The sequence below is a fragment of the Lampetra fluviatilis genome, chromosome 30 (genome assembly GCF_964198595.1).
Source record: "Lampetra fluviatilis chromosome 30, kcLamFluv1.1, whole genome shotgun sequence".
NCBI lineage: Eukaryota > Metazoa > Chordata > Hyperoartia > Petromyzontiformes > Petromyzontidae > Lampetra > Lampetra fluviatilis.
The window spans coordinates 3,403,390-3,414,131 of NC_136304.1; the positions used below are offsets into that span (position 1 = coordinate 3,403,390).

The following is a 10,742-nucleotide window of genomic DNA, read 5'->3' on the forward strand; positions in this document are numbered from 1 at the left end:
AGCCTTATGCACGTGAAATTATGCGTATGCATCGGGTCGCTGTGGTTTACCAACTGGCCAGAAATAGATTTGGTACCGTAATTTATTCTGCAGTTTTGATCGACCTAGCCTGGTTGAAGAATGTCCGGGTTTGGTCTACCAAGATTTGAACCCTACACATAGTTAGCTATAGTGAAGGTCCATTACACATTCAACTACATTAGCAATCATGAATGCAGTTATGTAGATTTGTGATATGATCGCACTTCACCAGATTTGTGAAAATGTAGCGCTTACCAATAATAACAACTGGTGCATGTGCCGCCCTTTTATCAATCAACGGCTGGACGATGTTTTTCCAACGCAATGTAGGTGTTTTGTGACCATACTTCACGACACTGCTCAGTGAGGATTTGTAAATACGCGCATAGATGTGCCAATGGACTATACACGTTTTGTTGCAGATACATCATGTAACAAAGCGATGACAGTACCACCCAAAAGGAGGGAACACACCAGAGTATGATCACAACGGAGATAGAGCTCCGAGTTCTCTTTTATTGAATCAATGGTACTAAGATGATTAAATGCCAGGGGTCATCGGTTGTCTCAAGAATACTTGGATTTTTTTGGAGAGAGATCTTATCCCAATACAGGACCAATTGCTTTGCCATTCTGGCTGCCTTCCCGCTAGTTTGTAGTTTCCACAGCTCTGAATGAGAACAAATACTAAATTACAGAAATAAAATTAAATACATTTAAAAATAGAAAGAGAATAGTTACCCTTTATTATGGACATACATGAATGAACAAAAAAAATAAAAAACACACATGTTCACGTGAATTTGTTAATACTTCAAAAAAGCAAAACTTTAAGTTGTACACACCTAACACATTCAAGAATAAACTGTACACAATGACATTAATATGCAGACAATATATCAGAAAATCAGTCTGTGGAAAGGATTTTTCCTAAGCTCTCCACCAATTTGTTTCTCTTTTCCCAGATCACAGCTTGGTCCAATTTGTGCTTCTCCAGTTGCGTGAAGATTCCTGCGTGGAATTCATTCATTGCTTGAAGCATTCCATTGAACTTCTCCTGGTGGAACAAAAAGCAGCTGTTTAGTACAGCGTGGGGTTTTACAGTTGTGCTGGGTAGCTCTCCAATGTGTCTTTGGTTGTTATTTGACGTGATGTTCCGCTCACACGTGCTTATAGCTTTTGACAACTGAAAGGTTTGGAGCTTCAGGTACCGCAATGTTCCTGAAGATGCTCGAAACGTGTGGAGCAAAATGTCAGACATCGTGGCAAACAAGGTACAGTCCAAACAAACGGTGGGGGGGGGGGAAGCAACTGTTTACAAGTTGATATTTATATTGCTGAACGAATCAGCATAACATGGTGCCAACAATGGAGATTGAATATGTTGTAAAGTACATTTATCGTATTTCAGACGTTTTCAGCTTGAAGGTTCAAATTCACAGGTAAAAAGATGGAATACTGGTCATGTAACCAATAACAAAATGATACACTCACCATTTTACATTAAATATATATTCATGCTTGTGCATCAAATTGTACACATGACATCTGTTTGCATTGTGCAAATTATATCCATTGAGGTTAAGTAAATGAGACAGAACAAATTATACAGAATGAAAAATAATGGGATAGAATGCACAAGACGACAAGTAATAGATTGGTAAATGGAATCGCAAAAAATGAATTGTGGGGAAGGAAAGTCATACCTCATAAATACAATGCACTTGAGTTGATAACAATACATCAGTTCATGGAAAACGAATTATTATTTTGGTCAATGAACGGTGCACTTCTGTTTAATTAATGATAAGAATGCTGTTACCATTTTTATCCAACTTACATTAACCTTTCTTTTGTCGTTTTGCGTAAAACGCATTTCGTCCGCTGCTTGTTCTTCCAATTGATGTTTTTTATTGTGCAGAATGTCGATTTGTGCAATATTTGCTTTTCGTTTTTCCTCCAGCCTTTCCATCACCCTGTAAAAAAAACAAATCCCAACAATCACATGGCTTTCAATTAATTATTAGTTATATCTGCAGCGCAGACAAGCTACCAACAATGCAACACACACGACTGATAACTATCTTAGGAACCGTGGTAACCAAGTGGAAATTGACAAGTGGTGATTATATTATCGACATAAGACTGGGGAGGGGAGGAAAAGATGGGGAGGGGAGATCGGGCACAAAATTAGAAAATGATTGTTGGAGCACAGCACTGTGTGATTTAAGGAAGAGTGAAGTGTATGGGAGAGGCAAGCATATAACTGAAGAGTTAGGATAGTATCTGCGAGGCGTTTCCTCTTAAGACCAATTTAGGAAGGTCTTTCAAAACAGAGACTTAATAATTCAAGGTTTGTTTTATTTTGTGGTTCAATTGTCCATGTTGAAACTTATTCCATTAATAGAAACTATTTTGAAATTGAGAAGCATCCGAGCTATCCCTGACTCCCATTATTTATGTAAAAGTATTTGTCCTAGCTATGAATGCAATATGTAGGGATGTGGAAACCTTTTCCTTATTAAGGGCCTATCAATACTTGGAAATAGATTTTGCCGACCAAAATATTAACACACACCTGTCACTGGATGGGACCCTTCCAGTGACAGAAGTGACTTAGGTGAATATTCGGATTAAGGGATACACTAACAAATGTTATATTTGTTGAAACCTTTAGTTGCCAGATGGAATTGGTGAACTGCTTCTTAAAACGAGTTTGTCTGCTTCAGAACTCATGGTGAAATTAAAGATTGAGTCATACGTAGACATGGTTAAGCATGTGACAATGAAATAATTTAAATAATTTACCACAATACATACATTTAATTTGTGTATAATAATTCAGGTCTTTATCAATCTGCTGCTGGATGAAGGCTTCGCCATAAAATATAAATCATGACAATATTCACCAAGCTGGTCAGAGCAGGTTGGAAGGGGGGGGGGGCACAACCAGATCAGATATTTAATGTATTTTGTTGAAATCATTTTGCACCGAACTAGCCAACCATGCTAAATCGGAGGTGTGGAGAAAGGACAAGAAGCTAAACACAAAAAGCAGTTCTAAATTAGTTTTCAATTTAGATTTAAAAAAGCGTATATCTCCAGTGGCTTCCTAATATTGGAAGAAAGAGGGTTCCAGATGGCCACAGAAGCACATCTGAAAGTGTGACATGCAGTGACCATCTTTGTTGAATGGTTAGCCAAAAGCCGCTGCGAGGATGACCAGAGTTTGCATGACAATATCACTCATCACGGATGTTAATTATGACCGAGGTGAGGAATCAAACCTCAGATCGGGTTCATAGTGTAGTGAGCTAACTGCTGCGCCACCACTCCTTGTGTATAATCAGTTATTTTCTATATTAAAAATTACACCACTGTCGTCTTAATTTACGCAACCGTATATTTTCACAATTTTTTTACACAAATAATATATATAAGAGAACAGAAATGCAGTCCATAACACACTGTCCAGAAGACTTGAATTGACATACCCAAGCCAGTTCAGCAATTCCTTCTCATTTTCTTGCTTGCGCTTCTCGGCCTTGAGTTGAATCGTTGACCGCTGGTCCTGACGCGTGGCTTGCGCTTGTTTCAGGTGGTCCTCCTTCGCAGTCGAGGTCCTCAATTTATCCACGTTCATGTCCACCTCACCCCCCAGTTTTTCCAACTGTCAAGCAACCACGCAAGTAAACAATGGGCACACTGCAGTGGTATGCATTTCACACTTCATTCTCAAATTTGACAGCACAAGTGACCATTACAGTATTTACTCTCTCACTTATATAGATCATCACATCAGCCATGGGCCACCCATCCCAGTACCTCTGATTAGCAGTTGGCTACGTATGGTGCAAAAGAAGTTCACCATACATCCACTGCCGAGTGACGGCCTCCATAAACTGTTGCCACCTGTGATACCATAATCCATTTCACTTCTACGCAAGAATGTGAGCTCAATTACTCCATCTTCACGGCGGTGATGCTATCAGGGCATGTTACAAGATATGAATATATGGATCATATTTTAATGTCCCAATAATTTGTACACTGCATTCAAAATACTAATTAAATTAAGCGAGTTTCCAAAGACTGTGCAGGTGTGACTTTCAATAGATAAAAAAACAAAGCTTTCATCAGAAATGTTATGGTCTAATCCCAATACAGGTGCTTTTAATATGCCAATAAACATGAAAACAATCAAATTTTAATCAAGACAACATTTCAGAACTACCCTTAACTTAAGAGATATCTTCAGGAGAATCAAGTTACCTAAAAGGCACTTTCTAATTAACCGTGGTTTATTTTGGCAGATAATTACAACAAAAAAGCTTTAAGGCACCGAATTATCAAAAGTAGTTTAAGCTACTTGGTGTTTCTAGAGGCTCAGGAATGACAAATCCAGCTCACGTGTTTTAAGACGACTTTCTGCTCCTCCAAGTACCGCTCACATCCCTCCATCAACTTGAGGCACACTTCCAAGGACTCAAGCATGTCTTGCATTGCCTTCACGCGCAGCGACAGCTCGCACAACCTCTTATTCTTTTCAGCCTGAAGGATAAGCACAGCAATTATGCAAACGTACATGCTTTCCAAACAAAGGTCCTGCAAAGAAGCTCGATGATAGTCCACCACTGACACTGTGGCAAAGGTCTGATGTTCAAAGCAGTCTCTATAAGCGGTCTGCAATGGTTATCGCGTTTAGAGTAATGTGTAAAATGTTCTGCACAATATAATATAAATTCATGGTTCTTCAACAACTGTAGCACTGTGGGGAAATATAATTGAGGAAGCCTTCATTACAAAAAGCCACCGTTTTGAATGAAAACAAAAATCGTCACCTTCTGGCATTTCAATTTCAAGACACCGTCTTTGAGCCGGCGAAGTTCCTCCTTCAGCTGCTCGGGACACTCCACGATCTGCGAGCGAAGCAGGGCCTGGTTCTCTTTGGCTGTGGCCAAGTCCACCTTGATATCGTTCTGAGAATTTCAACGAGGTGAAGAAAGTTAAAACATTTATCAGTGTTCAGTTATTATGGTCAGGAATATGATTTTGGGCGAGGACTCTTTAGTGCAAGTGTCGACTTTTATCATGTGTTACTCCAAAGTTGGTGCATTAATGCCGACTAATGCTCAACTTTTTTTTATACCAGTAATTTTGTCTTCTCTGCCAATTCGCACTTTTTGTTGGCGCACTCCTCTCCAAGTTTGGTCTGCAAAGATAAATCAAACATTTTATGAGGGGACATACATAACTGCAACTTCAAAAATCTGAAACAACAAGCAATAATTTTTATTCACACATAAGATGTTCTGTGTACCCAGTGTGCTCTTCATGTTTTAGTCTAATTGTTTAATTCGAGATTGATGAAACAAATGTATGCGTCCTTCAAATAAATCCTACTCGGGAACAGGATACACTTCCATTTCATTTTAAATAAATTTAGAACGGATTGCATAAGTATCAAGCTAAAATATGCTTATGCTGCACATGACAGATTCCACCGAATTATTTATGATTGGGACTGGATTGATCAAATACCTTGATATTAGTCGTGGCTGTTGATCAGAAAACAAATATGTATCAGTACAGTAAATCTTTGGAGTGCGAGCATAATTCGTTCCGGAAACGTGTTTGTAATCCAAAGCACTCGTATATCAGTTGTGATCACGTGACGCTCGGCAGACAAAGCGTATACGCGTACTACTCGTATTGCAAGACCTCGCTCGTTTATCAAATTAATATTTATTTAAAAATTTTGCTCGTCTTGCAAAACACTCGCAGACCAAGTTACTCGCAATCCAAGGTTTTATTGTATATGATCAGAATTCACTTATTTAAATTTAAAAGAGCTTTTTAAAATGTGAAACAAGGATTTTCTACAGCACATTGTGACATATCCAAGTTGCTGGGGACTGAGGAAAAAGTAGTTAAGTGAAAAGATTGGATATATGATCTATATAAAATGACAGACACCATGCATAAAAACGGCACTGGGTGCGAGCGGTGAATTAGTCATGGCGGATATGCGATTGACAGAGCAGTACTGTACCACTGTCTTCTTTAGGTCCTGGTCGACAGTTTCTTGTAGGCTGGCAACCTCCGCTGCTAGGGGGGCGATCTCGGCTTCCAACTGGGCTGGCACCCTCCTACAAATAAAAAAAACACACCACACGATTGGCCAATGATCTCGGAAAATGTTTCTAGACCAAGTTTATCAGACTGTCATATGATAAATCGGCCCAAGTAATGAAGTGGAATGTTATATTAATTAACGATATTCCCTTTACATTTGCAAGTTATTTTTTTACATATTTGATGTCCGCAATGCAGATGTACAGGATCTACAACACAGGCAACTTTATACAAATGCTTTTGGAATACTGCGACATATGTTTTTGGTATATGGCAAGACAATATTTACTTTAGAAATCAAGTACTGTTTTAGTTGTTGATAAACTTTTAAAATAAAAAAGGTACTTACTTAATCTTGTCAATTCTGATTTTCAATTCTTCATTTTTTTTCTTTAACTTCTGAAAATGCTGCACTTCTTCTCTCTGTTTGAAAGCGCTCTATGTAAGTTACTTAGAATTACAAACATTTTGCACCGATCAAAAATGAAAGTGGGATACTTTAACATGCAACTGTACAATTTGATATAATTCTTAGCAAATCTTGCATTATTTTAAGATACAATTAGCACACTATAAATTGCAAGCATAATTTTGGTAGGCCAACAAACTGCTTTCGTATTCAAGATCCCATACCAGGCTTTCTGCTTGCTTCCGAAAGTTTTCACTGCTACTTGATTTGAAATTTAAAAAATTGTTCACAGCACTCCAGAATCGCAGAGTCCGCCTTGGAGCTGATGGGAAAATAAGACATTTTAGAAACATTAGGATTTTAAAAACACGGCATACTTTTTTCGAGCACACTCCAAAGACACAAATAACTGGTATGTAGCAAACAACAACTGTGATGCACAGGTGATCGAAATGTGTGCAGGAAGAAACATACTGGGACAATTAAGATCTTTCCTCTTAAAGTCATAAACCTTGCAGCGGGGCATGAATTTCTCCCTAGAAAAAAAAAACATTGTCAATTAACTCATTAGACACCACAACCTCTCTGTCCATATTTTCATCGCTAAAAAGGCAGAGTATGGTTTTTTAAAGTTCTTAGTTATCGAGCAATATAAATTATAGAAAAGGTTTGAAGTATCGTGTACAATTGTCACACTGAATTAGCCATGTACCCACGAGTTAAACATAACTTCAGATAAGTTTTACAAATGTGGTTTAGTGGCATTCACTGTTTACATTATATTTCTTTCTTGCATTTGAAAAGCAATGGATGAGATTTACTCTTACGTCAGTTGGGGTTGCGAAGCCTTTAGTCACGTGCTTACTTCAAAACTTCATAGCTTAAGTTTCACAATCCATTTTAAAACATAATGTCATTACCATTCCTAGAATTATATTTAACATTTTACAAATGACATAACAAAATTTGTTTGCAAAAAAACATTTCGACAATTAACTTTATGCTTACATGTAGGCAAATAAGTTGACTTGAAAAATGGTCCCTTCCATAAATTCGTAGACATTTTCCGTGAAAGGGCTCTGAAAAGGATAATTACATAACACAGTGGTGCTTAAAAGTCTGTGTATTAAAACCCATAGCATTGTACACATTTTAATCATTTTACACTTTGACTAGTCTTGTACCGTTTTCTAGGAAAACCATTCAGGTTAAAAAATTCATTCTGCTTTACAAGACACCAATGTTAAAATAAAACACGTGTTACTTTACCAGGAAAAAGTTCTCATTCCTTAGGGGTAACAATGACTGCAGCAGTCTCATGTACAAGTGCTGCATCATTTCCGCCTACAGGACACAAGGCAAAGGGCGACAAAAAATTAGCCGGCACAATAAACATCAAATTAACTAATTTGGCAGTGGTGCTGAAACAAAACCTCAAATGGGCTAAATCCTGGTTTCAAATGCAGCAGAGTAAACCACAAATATCTTAAACTATTGATTTCATTCAATTTTTTTCGAACTTTATGTAAACAATGTAGAAGCTAAGAATTGCACGTACAGTTTACTTTAAAGCATATGTAAAACCTTTGTTGAAACCATAAGCGTTGATTAAATATATCAACCTTTTGGAGTTTGTGTTAATGCTGTGAGCGGTGGTGAGCGCAGAGCATTTCGAAACCTGACAACCCAAGTTCAATTGCCAGCCACTTCTGACAATATTGCCAAGTGATATTTTAACTGGTACTGGGTAAAGGAGTACTTGGTTCGATGTGTGAACGTCAGCACGGGGGAAACAAGGGAGCCGAGGGGATCGTGGCGTTTGTCAAGTAAACTCGCTACCAGGATAGTATGAGTAAAAAATGCAGACGGAAATGTATTACCATTGGAAACCTCATTTGCCAGTAGCAAAATATCATAATTGTTTTTTAACCCTTTTATCTGGCAACAAAACTGACACCATTATTATACGAAATGTATTACTAAACAGTTAATAAGATTAAATGCGACAGGACATTGTTTTCTACAAAGACAGACCTCGAATTTTACTTCCATGTGATTATCTTGCAGCCATTATATCAGAATGGGCAGTGCAGATCACCTCCAATCTCCTCTCAAAATGACCAAATATTGAATCAACCAGGCTGGTCAGTGTGGGTTGGTGAAGGTTAGCAGCAAACCCGTGGCAGCACAAAACAACAATTGTTGCTGCTCTACCCAGAGTAACTTGTATTTTTCCAGTAGCCTCGGAGTGTTAATTATTTTAAGTAAAAAAACCCATACCTTTGGTTGGAGTATGTCACTTTCTGAGATGCTCTTTCCCTCAGCCTCAGAGAGAATGTGGGTTCTCATCATGGTTACTATGTCCTCGGCCTTGCAAATGGGGAATGTCATAACCACATCCATGACTGCGGCCTCTTGAAGTTACCTGCGTACAATATCACATTCACAGAGTCACACGTGTAACGTTAGACGCATTAGAACTCCTTAGAAATAGAATGTACCAAAGATATGAATGCAGGACCCTCACTCGGCGAGGCTTTTCCACATTTAAACATTACAGACATTCGTGAATGCAGTTTTTGTTACGTTTCAAACCAGGTTCAGGAGATGCATCACCAGCTTAAATGACTACCGCAATGAATGAATAGAGAGGGAAAATGAGAATACAAACTCAGGATCGTAGTCATCAGGGTAACATTTCTGGACGGCGTCTGTAACAGTGCTGTTACCCCGTCATATGCGTGGTGAGTTCTGGTTCTTACATAAAAACAATCATTCATGGTATCGAGTATTGACCAAATATCCTCGTGTTGGCCACCTTCCTGATTATTTATACCAAGTAAATATTTCGTGGCTAATGACACATATACATCAAGTTCAAGTTCATTTATTAGGTATATAGCCCTGAGCCATTCGGCTCTTGAATCGGGTGCAACCGCAACAAACAAAAAACATGAACAAGAAAACATCTTAAGGTGATATGTGACCAAGTGCAAACAGAAAATCCAAGAAAAGACAGCAATATATTGCAGAAAAAGCACCGTACACCAAACGCTGTGTGCAAAAATCCCAGTGGGATGCAAGTCAAACAACAACAACCACAAGGCAACGTAGATTAAGGCCATCAGTCTAACTCCGTACTACAACAAACAAACATGGCCAAACCAGTAAACTTTTCGAAATCACCGAAATAAAGCCATAAAAGCATTGTAACAGTGATCATAGGAACTGTGACCGAATTTTCACAATAAACTTCATAAACAACATAAACAACATGTACCACCACCAAAACCCTGTAGCCATAGCTGTCTGCATGAGTCACTCCACAACAGCAGGAGCATCAGTCGGAGTATCAAGTACATGTACGAGTACTGCACTTACCCAACTACTTCCCAGGCTTAACACACAGCATTGCATACACAACTTGGTAAACAGTCGCAAACTTAATTCAATTCCCAGCGAGGTCACGATCGCCCAAACCCCTCAAGTTATTGCCAAAAAACTCGCAACACCGCAATGGTTAAGAAGCCAAAGGATGTCCCATGACGCCAACCTGAAATCACTGTGGCTCCAACGTCATTATAACGTACCGGACGAGACGAAACGGGAGGCAGTAGACGTCTTACGACTAAACGTGAGACGACTTACGACTTTTGCCGTTCAATTTTCGCATCAATTCGATGAAGCGAGGATCGTCCACAGAAGGCCGCCGTTCTTTTCCCCGAGACGTTCAATTTCAAATCGGCCGACGCGGGCCACGTGACCTCGCGCCGTCCAATCAGAAGGCGTCGCCGAACCCGGTGCGCGACGTCGATTGGCTGAAACGAGCCTCGACCGTTGCTTGGCCGGAACGACCACGTGACTCTGCACCCCCACCCTACATCCCCCCCCACCCTACATCCCCCCACCCTACACCCCCCCCACCCTACATCCCCCCCACCCTACATCCCCCCCACCCTACATCCCCCCCCACCCTACATCCCCCCCACCCTACATCCCCCCCACCCTACATCCCCCCCCACCCTACATCCCCCCCCACCCTACACCCCCCCCCACCCTACACCCCCCCCACCCTACATCCCCCCCCACCCTACACCCCCCCCCACCCTACACCCCCCCCCACCCTACATCCCCCCCCACCCTACATCCCCCCCCACCCTACACCCCCCCCCACCCT

The 10,742-nt window shown here is 40.0% G+C and overlaps 1 protein-coding gene across 2 annotated transcripts; it reads right to left on the reverse strand.

The window, feature by feature from the left end:
* Positions 1-539: 539 nt before the first annotated feature.
* NUF2 (NUF2 component of NDC80 kinetochore complex) lies at positions 540-10,287 on the reverse strand. 2 transcript variants are annotated; one of them, XM_078870672.1, is made up of 14 exons: positions 10,214-10,287; positions 8,846-8,990; positions 7,835-7,909; positions 7,574-7,644; positions 7,040-7,101; positions 6,790-6,887; positions 6,506-6,579; positions 6,074-6,170; positions 5,171-5,233; positions 4,863-5,000; positions 4,432-4,572; positions 3,516-3,691; positions 1,862-1,997; positions 540-1,078 (listed from the first exon to the last, which is right to left on the reverse strand). In XM_078870672.1, exons 2-14 carry the CDS (start codon positions 8,966-8,968, stop codon positions 929-931), a joined length of 1,404 nt encoding a protein of 467 aa, XP_078726798.1. In that variant the 5' UTR covers positions 8,969-8,990; positions 10,214-10,287; the 3' UTR covers positions 540-928. The 2 variants fall into 2 exon arrangements, with proteins under 2 accessions (XP_078726798.1, XP_078726797.1); XM_078870671.1 differs by having other exon boundaries at positions 10,156-10,285.
* Positions 10,288-10,742: the final 455 nt, after the last annotated feature.

What these genes read in the sequence shown, in the direction of transcription:
- NUF2 (XM_078870672.1), bottom strand. Translation starts at nt 8,968, where the DNA reads ATGGATGTGGTTATGACATTCCCCATTTGCAAGGCCGAGGACATAGTA. An exon ending in GTGACATACTCCAACCAAAG is followed by an intron (nt 7,910 to 8,845) that starts GTATGGGTTTTT and finishes TGTGTCCTGTAG; the next exon opens with GCGGAAATGATGCAGCACTT. An exon ending in GAAAGATCTTAATTGTCCCA is followed by an intron (nt 6,888 to 7,039) that starts GTATGTTTCTTC and finishes TTTTCCCATCAG; the next exon opens with CTCCAAGGCGGACTCTGCGA.